This window comes from Chaetomium tenue, assembly GCF_020726465.1.
Source record: "Chaetomium tenue strain MPI-SDFR-AT-0079 chromosome Unknown F5144scaffold_6, whole genome shotgun sequence".
In the NCBI taxonomy this organism is placed as follows: domain Eukaryota; kingdom Fungi; phylum Ascomycota; class Sordariomycetes; order Sordariales; family Chaetomiaceae; genus Chaetomium; species Chaetomium tenue.
Genome location: NW_027117334.1, coordinates 694,043 through 706,586, shown reverse-complemented (window position 1 = coordinate 706,586; position 12,544 = coordinate 694,043). Strand labels below are relative to the sequence as shown.

At 55.8% G+C, this 12,544-nt stretch overlaps 2 protein-coding genes and 1 non-coding gene across 3 annotated transcripts; 2 read left to right on the top strand and 1 right to left on the bottom strand.

Moving 5' to 3' along the window:
- Positions 1–2,617: 2,617 nt before the first annotated feature.
- Positions 2,618–2,689, top strand: F5144DRAFT_t168. Its single transcript has one exon. It is a non-coding gene; the product is annotated as a tRNA-Gln (tRNA).
- Positions 2,690–7,879: 5,190 nt separating this feature from the next.
- F5144DRAFT_550376 (uncharacterized protein) lies at positions 7,880–8,362 on the top strand (the record flags this gene model as incomplete). The annotated part of the gene is made up of 2 exons (XM_066787634.1): positions 7,880–7,926; positions 8,089–8,362. The coding sequence occupies 2 exons, from the start codon at positions 7,880–7,882 to the stop codon at positions 8,360–8,362; spliced, it is 321 nt and encodes a 106-aa protein (XP_066639466.1).
- Positions 8,363–10,461: 2,099 nt separating this feature from the next.
- On the bottom strand, positions 10,462–11,828 carry F5144DRAFT_498004 (uncharacterized protein; the record flags this gene model as incomplete). Its single annotated transcript, XM_066786244.1, has 2 exons — positions 10,462–10,687; positions 10,930–11,828. 2 exons carry the CDS (start codon positions 11,826–11,828, stop codon positions 10,462–10,464), a joined length of 1,125 nt encoding a protein of 374 aa, XP_066639465.1.
- Between the last annotated feature and the right edge of the window lie 716 nt (positions 11,829–12,544).

Genomic DNA, 12,544 nt, shown 5'->3' with positions numbered 1-12,544 from the left:
CTGGCCGCCATCAATAATTTGCAAATGGTGGCGGAGCGTGCATGTGGGTGGGCTTAGTGCATGCATGTCGAGTCTTGCCGACCATTGAGAATGGGATGGCGTGTCCCACGTTCATTCGCCAGTTTCCAGCCACTGGCAGGGCTAGAAAGCCTACTATGTAAAGGCAGATCCAAAAGGAGAGAGGAGAGGGCAGGAGGAGGAAGAGGGCCTCGCGAGCTCCCAAACCACATCTTAGACTGGCGCACCACTCGACTACCGCGAGATAAAAAGGAGACGGCTGCGTCTATCACACCCCCCCGGCGGATGGCCATCGACCTAAACTAAAGATGGATTCCGACGGACGGCGTCGCTGGAAAGTTATATATAACATTATCTTTCCACCTGACAGTGTCGTTAAGGAGAGCGACGTTGACTACAACAATCTCTTCAACAAGTCACTAGAAGTATCGCGAAGAAGGAAATCGTTGCGGGGCGATCGCAGGAAAAAGGCGGGCATCATCGAATTTGGCCAGGCCAGTAAGGGGGGCTTCCCATGCCCGTTTCAAGCGAGCGATCCGGGGACATGGAAGCACATGTGCTCCAGCTATCCAAGCTTCGGTCAAGTTATGTCCGTATTAATGCTCAGATAAACCTCACAATTTGAGGATCCTGACTTTCAAACTTTAGGAAACACATTCGTCGGATTCATTATGGGGAAGCCCATCAGCGTTGCCGTTTCTCCGCGGCCTTCAAAGACCACGACGGGCTCAACATGGCCAATCCCTACGCCGAGACCAAAAGAAACATCAAGCAGCGTTACATCCCTGGTCTACATGGTCTGAGGCATAGAGAAGTTCTAGGAACAGTCAACGATATCCCCGTTCAAGCGGTGCCAGATTACGGCTCCTCGATCGATGCCATTTCCGACGGCTTTGCCCGCGAGCACGAGATGCAGGTCCAGGCGGCCGACAGGATCTCAATAAGGCTGCCCGGGGGAAGGGTCGTCGAGAGCACCGGCGTGGTGGTCGGCCACTTCAAGTTCCAGAACGAGAACCAGACATACATCCGGCGTTTTCGCGTCCTCAAGAAGTGCGCATTCAACATGGTGCTGGGCAGGGAGTTCCTCGAGCAAACGAAGACGCTCACCGACTTCTGCCACCGCATTGTGAAGCGCTTCCGCCCCTGCGTCGAAAAGGGGGGCCGCTTCTTCTTGCTGGATGAGTCGCCCAAAGACCGAATCCGCTGCGCCGTCAACGGCGCCAACGCATCGGCGTTCCCCGACACCGGATCCGACCTGATGCTCGTCTCAGGGGACTTTGCCCGCCGCAACAATCTCAAGGTCCACCGCGGGAGCATACCGCCAACAAGTCCAACTGGCCGACGGCTCGTTCATCCTCACCGACGGCATGGTTTTAGACGCCGAGCTCGAGTTCGAGTTCGGCACGCCGCCCATGTCGTCGCCACATGAAGTCGACCTGGGTCAGTACCTGGAATACGACCGCAGTCTGGCCGAACTTCTCAAGGAGGATCAGAAAGCCAAGGGACCAGCAAAAGACAAATCCGTCTTCATCTGCGACCTCCACGTCGTCAACGACCTACCCTGCGACATCATCCTCAGCAACGACTTCATCTTCGACCACCAAGTTTTCTCCCGTTTTAAACACCTCTTCTACGCCGAACCAACCCCCGCCCCCCTTCTCCCACCCCACATCCCCACCCTCACCTGCAACAGCAGCAGCAGCAAAACCCCCCTCAGCGACTACCTCCTCTACATCCGCAGCACCAAAAAACAACGATCCTGGTTCCGCTGGGGCCGCCGCCACCCTCCAACCCCCCCATCCCCACCAACTCCTCCACCACCACCACCACCACCCCCATCAACTTCCAACCCCAACACCAACACCGCCATCCCCCTCCAACCCCTCCCCACCCGGGACTGGGACTGGGACGAGCTCTGGGAAGCCGAAGAATCACGGCGCAACCGCATGCAACTGCACATCGCGGCGCTGCCCGAGCCTCTGCGGGCAGCAGAGCAGCGAGCGGAGGGACAGAGGCGGGCGGAGTGGGATCGGGATCATCCGAGGCTGAGGCTGCCGGCGCGGATGTGTTTGGTGCTGCCGTCGGTTGGAGGTGGGGGTGGGGATGGGGATGGGGATTGGGGGGTCGGGGGTGGGTGGTGGTGTGGTTGGTGTGGTTGGTGATTTGTCAGGGGGGGTTGGGTCGGCGTAGGGGATAATAGGGTTGGGGGGTGGGTGGATAGGGGGAGAAGGGGAGAAGGGGAAAAGGGGAGAGGGGGGGAGGGGAAGAGGATAGGAGGATAGATGGTTTCCGAGATACCCGTTCGCACTAAATTAGAGGTTTCTACCAAACAGACGTATATGTGGAGTTTTATTTAGTTTCTAAACAGCTCAAACCTACCTAGGTTGCTCCTTTCAGCCTTTTCGCCCCCTTGTAGTCAATGGAGTTAATAGAATAATTACCTAGTAGTGTGTTCATAGTAGCAACCGAGCACAACAATGTACCGACCTAAAATAGAGAAGTGGTTTTAAAGAGAGTTTTCTTGTGAGTTGCTCAATTCGACCAACTGGCGGCTCGATTGACAAGCCGTGAAACCCGAAGCGCGGGTATATGTTGCCACGGTTCTGTAGTGTAGCGGTTATCACTCCGGATTCTGATTCCGGCAACCCCGGTTCGAGTCCGGGCAGGACCTCATCTTCTTTCTTTTTTAAGTTTTGTCTTCTTTCGAATGTAGATAAGCCCGCCAGCATCTTAATCACATTTTTGCATGTTTACCTAATTCTATGTTTTCGTCAGTACCGTCAAGACAAAGGCAAAACCACCGCGGACATAAACGAATGCCCCAGTTTAAACCCGGCCTCTCGGGAGAAAGACCCCGAGATTCCGAAGCCGTGACTGGAAGACTGCCAGATTCGATTGGCCGTTTGCCGCCGGCAGCGCGTCTGCACCGTCAACCCACCGTTACACAGCCTGGCCCCGCCACGAGCCCACAGTCCCTCAATCAGACACCCACTGTGTAACCGGTCAAGGGCGCTCTATCTCTCGTCGGACAGACGCATTCAGCTCCCTTCCCTCCGAGGGTGTTGAGGACGGACATGCAGTGCAACCCCATGGCATCTGTCACCGACGACCAGTTCACCTTAGGATGCGCAACACGGCACGGCGGCCATGGACACGTCGTGCGACCTGAGCATCTCCCACCGCCGAAATGGCCGAGAGTGTCTATTTTTGCCCTTTTAGGTCGCGACCTTGAACAACAGTGTGACTGGCCCTAACTTGTTGTGGGCTTGGATGATGCGGCAGGTTGCTGCTGTGCATGCTGCCCGGTTTGACTGCATCTGCCCGTGTCCCTGATCCCAGCGGACACGGCGACGGTCGGCATCGAATTCGGCCGGCGCAGTCATCGGGCCAAGGCCCATGGGGTCTAGACGAGTCGCTGAAGAACGCCCTGCGGCTATCGTAAACTCCGGGAAAACGCCAGGAACACTTGCTGACGCCGGATTTCCCTTCTCGGTGGCATGTACACGTCCACACGCCGGTACGTACATACCTGAAACGCGAAAGCGGGGATCGGCAGCGGTGCCCAGCGGGCTGGACCGCGAACAATGGCCGAGGCCTGGTGGGGATGTTGTCCCGAGTCGTTCCTGGGTTCGGGAACCTGTGACCAACGTTGAGGACAGTACCTATAGATGTCCAGGTACTTGGCTTCGCGGCATTTCGACCCCGCATCCCACGAGTCAGAATCTGCGCCGCGGAGATTGAGAACAACGACGCTCTCCGCTTGGCGGCTTATTTTTGTTGAGACTCGTAACGCAAGTTCACCAGGTTGGACCCCAACCACTCGTTCAAATTCCGTTTCCCCAAGGATGGTAAGTGCACTGTAGGTGACGGCCAAGTTGGAAGCTTATCCTACCGAGTACAGAGGAAGCCACATTTGGACTTTGTCCATCGGAAGTCAAAATCGCGTGTACATGAGATGACGGTAGCGATGCGCGAGAGGTTTTGGTTGGCGATCGGTGACTTGATCGAATTGTAGAAGGGATCTTTACCCATGCGCAGGTGCTCTGCATGGTCGCGATCTAGACCTTCAAGGTTCTGCAGCCGGGGTTTCTCCTCATGTTGTTTGGCTGCCTCGCTGTCCCAAGTTGGCAACCATCCGTGTAATCCGTAGTTCAAGCCGCCGGGGGGATTTGAAGCTTGATCCCGAAGGGGAATTGTATGGAGATTGGCCTCGACTGGGAGTCGCGATTGTGAAACAAGGAAAAGCTCCGCAGCCTTCTGCTTGGCGGCGGGGTTCCAGATCGCCAGGGCAGTGGGGAGCACGAGCGGCGGGTCCAGCGATGCCCTGCAGCGGATCACCGGCAATCGGAGGGGTCTTCGGAGGTCTAGGCCACGGTCCTTTTGTTTTGTTCCTGACATCATCTCGCCCAAGAAAAACTGACGTAGAAACAAAGCAAATGGCGCTCGACTCGGCAAACACCAACTTATCGCAGAGGCCTCGGAGTCATCGTGGCAGGCCTGGGACGAGAGAGCCCGTGGCAGCCACCGAGCCGAGCCAGATCGCTCCTCAGCCCGGTTTTGCGATTTGTCAAACGGTTGCATTTCGGTCTCGGGGCTCGGGGCGTGCCAGTAACTGGATAAGGTGTGCGGTGAGAGAAGAAATTCTGGATTTAACGACCAATCGTGAGCTACCACATATAATTCTCCGTTGCGCCCGCCATTGATGGGTGATGAAGCGTGTTTCAGGCCATGCGCTGTGCAAGGCAGACATGCCCGTGGTTGCCGATCTGGGCTGGAATTTACGGATCCTCGTCTGAGATAACGACCGGTCGATGCCTGTCTGCAGGGTACCCAGCCTCGCCAGCTGCCCAAATTTTTTAAATTTTTTTTTTTTAAAAAAAAACCATAACTACCTAATTAGCCATTCGTAAGCGAGACATTGACGATTCGATTTGTGTCCGCGGCGGCGGGAACGGAGAAACTTCGAGCCAATAGCCGGGTTCAATGAGCTCGATGGCTGAGACGAGCCGTTTCCGTTAGAAAACCCATGTTTTTCTTGTTGATAGGTTGGGAGTCATTCTTGGGGCACACAAGCACGGATGTCTCGCGGCAAGAGGCACGATCGTGGCGTTGGCGCAGGTGGAATGATCAGATTTTGCGCCCGAGCCTTGCGTGCTGCTGCTGCGCTGCTGCTGATGTGCTGGTGTTTGTTCGATCCCACCTAATTCGGGGAATTCTGAAAAGAGTGGAACCGACCTAATTGACACCGCTGGCTGGCTGGCGGCCTCTGCCCCTTTTTCCGTTCTCCGCGTCACCGTAGCGACTGTCAGCCCACAGCAGACTTGACAGCAAGTTGAAACACATTGTCTCATGCCACGGGGAATGTGATGGATCTACACTCCGTATTCTCAGCAGGCGGATTTCATCAGCATAATTGTTATAACGGTAGCGCGGATGATGGTCAAGCTTTTTCTTTTCGAGCCCTGCCTCTCCTGCGCCCCGCCCCCGCAGACCCCACCGTGACGTGCCCACGGTTGCAATGGGTTAGGTTGGCACCGTTTTATTTGGCATCTGATTTCAGCACCGATGGATCGCGAAAAAGAAAGAAGGGCATTTCTCAATTTGCTGTCGCCCCTCGTGTTTGTCAGGCGGGCTCAGTAGCGCCCACCTGCTCCTGCACCTATCCGTGCCGCGGTTTCCCGATGACGTGTCTGCCCGCTGTGGCCCCGAGCTGCCGCCGGGTTAGACGGACCCTCGTCTGCTTCGACTGGCGCAATGTCCGTAACAGCCGGAGAACGACGCCAACAACCTGAGCTGCCGACATGCCGTCAAGGATGCCGCCAGGGTGCCACCATGGGTCCGTCATGGAAGCCCTGCGCAGGAGCCCCACCACGCGCCACGGCCCCATCACTCTTGTAACTCTTTCCCACCAGCGCTGTGCCGCCTCCACGCGCCTTTAGGTTAGTATGCGCGGATGCCTTACGTCTGTGGATGCCGAGGCTACCCAAATCACGACTGAGGCTGTCCTCAAGGGCCACGGTGCTTTTCATCATGGTTCTTTTTCGTGGCGTCTTTTTTTCCCTCCCCTCTTAACCAGATTGGGTGGTGGGGTTTCGAACTGTGACAGGCGGCCCACTCTCGTTCCGTCCCGCATTCCTCGAACTGTGTAGGTAGTGGACGAGAATTGGAACTGCCAAGCCAAGGCCCATTCAGCTTCTCGTCCGTGTTGACCGCTTCTTCGCGATTCAGAAACTGACAGAATGGACCGGACTACGAATAACTAACCAACTAACGAGCGCAATTCCAGTCGGTCAACCTTCGCTTCGGTCCTACTATGTAATTTATTGGAATAAGACCGGGCAGAGACCGTACCTTCCACGCACCTCTGCAGCTTACGCGATCATTCGTTGCTGTTTCATCTTCTGTGGGAGGTGCGAGGCACTCGCCCCAAGGTGGCAAAAAGCTACCTAGGTATGTACATCTGACCATACCACTGGTACCTCGGTGTCTCTTGACAAAGTGCCATTCTCCCCCCTGACACACCTGCCGTCTTGAAGGCAGTCGGCAACGCACAACAACTCATTATTGTCGATGCCTCGTGGGCATTTTCCTTTGTTCTCCCTTGCATATGGCCGGCTGCACTTGCATGGCAGCTCGCACCACCTGCACGCTGGTGGGTCGTGCAGAGACAGGGTGGTGCAGAGACAAGGTCGTGGGAATCAGAAATCTCGAGGGGTGACTGGCTTGGCGGAGTGATACCCTGTTCCGGGTCTCTGGAGCGAACGACACGACACTGCGCACAGCGGAACGGTATTGGCCTATCAAGGTGGCCCAATGAGACGGGCGTTATGCGGGGTTCTCTCTGGCGACTCGATAAGGCGTCGGGCGCCCACGCGCAGAGGACAGAAGCCAATTCTGTATATCGCTGCGGATCGCAGGTGGATTCGGTGTGTTCTTGATGACGCGACAGTTTCGGGACTGATGTTGCCAAGATGCTTTGTGCAGGGGGGATGTGACAGTGTCCAATCAGGCCTTCTCGCGTTGACCGTACGAGATCTCAACCGAATACTGTGTACCGACGGCCATCAGTGGATGCTGGGAATTGTCTGTCAATGGGTGAGCAGGACCAGGCAATGGTCAGGTTGATACTTGCCAAAGGAACGGAAGGACGAAAGCCGGTGCAACGGCGCCAGGTGGTTTAGCGGCTTACATTCTTAGATTCGCCTACAGGAGATAGGCTGTTGACAGTAGGTACCTATGTAGTAGGCCGCTGCCAAGGCTTTCGGAACTGCCATTCCTAAAGTTACTACAAACACCCTTGGGGTATGAGAATGCCTGGCCCCTGCCAATGCCACAATCCCTGTCCCAGAGAACCCGAGTTCCCATCCCCCCACATCGCCCTCGCGAAGCCCTGTTGTCCATATGGGGTGCTCGGGATAAACATCCAGAAGAAGTACATACCTACATGTACAGTACTAACTTTTTGACCCCTGTAGACACCACCGCTCCCTTTAATTCCTAGGTGAGGGTGCCTTACTTTCCTCGGCTTGCCAAGGAGTTTAGGGCCCCGGTGACCGCGAACCACTTAACGGCTTGCCTGCAGTACGTACTTCTGGCTCAGGTTTCCATCCTTCTCGATGTTTTATTTTAAAGATGGCGCTGCCCCCGCCGAAAGATATCTTCCATTCGACGTTCTTCGCCTTCCTTTCCGTATACAACCTAATGTACAAGCCTTGTGTACACGATCACCTTCTCACATTCTCACTTCGAATTTTCGCCAAGCCTTTATTCTCGCACGGATTCGGCCGCCGAATCGAACAACACAGTTCGCCTTCCTTGGTCTTGCGTTTGCTGCATCCTGGTCAGAGGGTAAACTTACACAATGGCGCCGTCCGTTAACGGTGCGCCGCCTTCGGGCAGTGCCTCAAGGTCAGTCATCTTATTTGGCATTGCCCTCTCATCTTCCTTTATTCCCCCTCATTTTTACATCTCCGACCGCTATTGTTTGTGGGATGGCGCCGAGGGAAAGTTTGAGGCGAGGAGCATACGGTACGACGGGTATGATCAGACCAAACCCTAACCCTCTCGTAGCAGCTCCGGAGCTGGTGTCTTCACCCCCTCGTCTTCCTCCAACAGTCACGCATCGGCCGCCGGCTCAAACAACAGTAACGCATCATCAGGCCAACCCCGCGAGCCTTCATACCAGACGACATCATTCATGGCCCAGCCTGCAACCGAAGATGGCTCGCTGCACGGGCGGCTCGTTGATCAGCCAGGAGTCGAAGCCGACCGCGTCGAGTTCCACACGGCCCGTGCTCAACAAACCGTGGACGAGCTTGGCCGGCGGATCTCGAAATCTTGGTAATGACGGCCGAAACCCTTTCTCGACACTTTTTGACGAATGAAAATCATGGCGTTCATACGATGGGATGCTGTTTCGGAATCGGCATGATAAAAGAGGGTGGACTGAGCATCATTCTTGGGTAATTATTTGCAACATCGCTCACTTTCTGGGCGACACATTCCCGGCGAGGACTTACAAGTATTTTGGTTCCTGACACCAGCGGGCCGCGGGCGGATCCCAAGGGCGGCCGCATGGACGGGTCGTCGAGTTCTGATGACGGACGGGGCACTGTGCGGGAGAAGAGGGTCCCGTCATTTTGGATGTCTGGTGTGGTTGGCTGGCGTTTTTGTTTGAGCAGTGAACCGCCCCACTGCCGGGTGCATGCATCGATCGGTCTGCGAGAAGAGAAAGGCTCACAGAACTTGAAGCTCACTGTAATAGGATGGCGGGGAAGCTACAAAAAAATCTTGCATTCTTGTACATACTTGAATCGAAATCGGAGTTGGAGCAGTTCGAATTGTTTCATGATCGTGATGTGACAGAGATCGACGGCAAGGTTGGTGTCCTGCATGCCCGTTCAGGGTGCCAGGGTGGAGGATACCCTTGCCAATATTCCCCACCAGCCCCGTGGGCGACAAAAACGCCAGACCGCAAAACCGTCCCGCCACCAAACACCACCATATCACCGCAATCCAATAGCCCCTATCCGCTTAAAGAATGCATTAGAATTGGCGGCAAGATGCCGGGGGATCGAATAGCTTTGTTTTTGGAAGAATTGCTATAAAAGACTGGCACAAACTGCCCTCTTTGGTGGTGGTTTGTGGTGGTGAGGATGTTTTTGCTGTGTGGCTTAATTCGTCGCCCACTTGCCAGCCCAGCTGGGCACCAGGGCCAACAAGCAGGCCTGATGACACTGCCAGACCAATGCAAAAAGACAAGCCTCAACAAATTCGCCACTCCTCCAAAGGAAGGTTAATTTCCGCCTTGTTGGCGGTTGCACCTGTTCTGAGACGCTACTAATGCAAGGCAAACAAATCCCGGGGCCACGCAATCCTCCCCCAACCTCGGGAGTACCTGGCTGACCGCCGCTTGTCAAAAAAATGTGTCAGGTGCCGAACGAGACTGAAATCTCTTCAACATCTCGGAGGGGTACGCCGAGGGCTGCGTGCGCACTTCACTGATCCAGCCTGACGGAGGGGACGGCCACTCGCGCTGGATCTTTTGCGGCGTTTCATGCACCGTTTGCAAACTATTCTGGCAGGAATTGACGTCATTTTCTGGCACGGGCGTCGACCGTTTAGGGACGGCGTTCATCTGAATTCAGACGACGGACACGTGCGGAGCTCGGTTACTTCGTACCGCGACTCCCGAAACGAAGCATCCCACCGCTCGCCCCGCACATTGAGCTGAAGAAGTCTCCCATGTCAAATTTCCGGCGGTTCTAATGCAACGGGGCCAGAACCCGGGGTGTACATCGGCGCAACTAACCGAAAAGCGAAATACCGAAGCTCCGCTCCGGGTGGCGATGCACACTAAATAAAACGCCGCGGGGGCTGAGAGCAGATATTTTGTTTGGATTTAGGACCTTGGTCGCCAACCACTGGCTCGGATGAACCGCGCCCTTTCAAGATTGTGCCCCAAGGGACTGTGCGTCATGTGACTCGTCAGCACACCCGCTGCTCACCGAAAGTCACCTGATATGCACGTGACAGGAACGTTGATAGGTTGGGCTTCGGGCCTTTTAAGTTAGGCTCAGCTTGCCCTAGTCCCTGCCGCGCACACCACACCAAATCGCCGTGCCGCAATGTTGCGGAAATGTCGGCGGAACCCTGCGGTCCCGTGTGTGGCAAACATTTGGGGTGTCACCGTCACAAGGCTGTCAGCTCGCTACTGTCTACTAACTCATTGATAAGCAGCCGACTACGGTTGGGCATGACTAAACATTTAAGGTTGTCGGCTTACACAACTCGAGGTACCAGGCTTTTTGATATCCCGTTAGGGAAATGCGGCTGCAACTGTGTGTCACGATGGACGGTGGACCGAAGGGCTGCATCATGCAGGGTGCTCCCGGCCACACGCTTTGAAAGGCACGTTACAGAATGGAGTTGCCAATTCGTCGTCTACACGTGGACGGATGGATTCCAAATACTATGGGGTACAGACGTACGTATGTCTTCGTATTCATTTTTGCTCCAAATGCTTGCCAGCCACCCAACGGTGTGTCGATAGTCGATGAGAAACGGGCACCTATATTTTTGCCACTCACAGAAGGCAGCAGTACATTCACATCGACACCAGGGCCGACTGGGACCCCCGAGTGATGGCGCGTCAGGCCGACCCTCCATGCTCTCGACTTACTCCAAGGAGCTAGGGCTCCAGAGGCACGGCACAAAGAAAAAAAGAAAAAAAAGAAAGGAAAGAAAGCAAGGGAGAAAGCAACCACCAGTGCGGTGCGGGAAGCGGAGAGCATAGGAACCTCGAGCCCCTTCTAATTACTTCGGTATGGATGCATGTCTAACAATATCTAACCTCCCGAGTCTGTACCCAACATCTCCGACCCCCTTTACACCAACGCGTTCTTATAAAACAGGTTCGACCTCCGATCGCCCGCCTTGCCCGACGCAAATCCCAAAAACAACCGCACCTGGCCCGCCGCCGTCTGGTAGATCGCCATGCCCTCCGGCTCGCGGAACGAGAGCGTCGACCCAGCCCGAGTAATCACCGGCCCCTGAACGACCTTGCCCGTGTTCATATCCACGCTCGCCACCTGCGAGTTGAGCTCCTTGCTAACATCATACGAATCCCCCCACAGGAGATACAGATACTGCCCATACGCCGTGTACCCCTGGAAGTTCTTCCCCTTAGTCTTAGGCAACGGCTGCTTGAAGTCCACCAGCGGCGCGGAGAAATCGCCCTTGGTCGCCTTGGCCAGGTCAAACACGGCGATGCGCTTCCCGCCCGAGGTGTGATACCGCACCACCAGCCGGTTGTTGACCGTGTCCACCGCGCAGGTGTGCTCGGTCCCCGCCTTGACGGGGGTGAACTTCTTCAGGCTGCTGGAGGCCTTGGTGATAGTGGCGCCGTTGACGAACTTGAAGCGGGCCAGGCGCGCGCCGTAGCCGTTGCTGTTGGCGTCGACCTCGGTCCAGAGGTAGGTGGCCGAGCCGTCGCCCTGCGCGCCGAACGACACGCCGTGCCCGAAGCCCTTGAGGTGCATCTGGCCGAGCTTCTTGCCGCTGAAGTCGAGCTGCGTGATGCAGAGGTCGCCCGAGGCGGCGCTGGCGCCGTTGAGGCGTTGCGAGACGAACAGGCGGCGGTTTTTGTTGTCGAAGGCGAAGCCTTGCTGGACGGTGTCGTCGTGCAGCGGCTTGCTGCGGAAGAGGTCGTACGAGGGCTTGGTCAGGTCGAAGCGCTTGGAGGTGGGGACCGCGGCGGAGACGAGGGAGGCGGCCGCGGCCACGAGGGTGGCGAAACTTAGAAGACGCATTGTGTTTGCTTGTTCTGTGGCTTGTAAAGACAGACAGGACAGACTAGAGAAAGAGAGTGGTGGTGGTGTTCCAGTGTTCTTCAGTCTGGTGGAGATTCGAGGTTGATGTATAAGTCTGGGAAATTGCACCCGTACAAATTTAGAATTCGCTTATACCAGATGCGGGACCGGCGCCCTGTGGACGGGTGTAAGCCTCCCTTATTGTTACGCCGGGCCGGCCCATCATCCAGGGATCTGTAGCCCGTTTTGGTAGTTGATTTACCTTGCTTGGCTTCGCTTGGCTTTCTTGGGTGGGGATCGAAGCTCCATGCCGAGGTCCGCTTGATCGACTTCGTAAGAGGAAATAGCTTCGTGGGAATGGTGTTGTTGATTTCCAAATGAGGCAATTGGTGGCGTGCCTCAGGGACGGAGAAGCGGACGAGATGAGCTGTGTGTTCTTTGAATGAAGGTTTGTCAGCTCAACCATGAGTTCAATCTCGCCCAGGCCAGGCCGCCAGGGTGGGAACCGTTGCGCTTGGTACGAATACCAAGCCAACTGCCAGCTGCCCTTTGGTTTGGTTGACATTTCTGGTAAGATAATTCCCTGTGCCTCAGCGCTGGTGGGCACTTGGCATTACTCTTTGTTTGTTTTCTTCCCTCTTGCCTCGCGGTGGTATCCGAATAAGGTTGTTGCTTGTTCCATTGGAGTTCGCCGGAGCGCCCGGTTCAACCGCCGA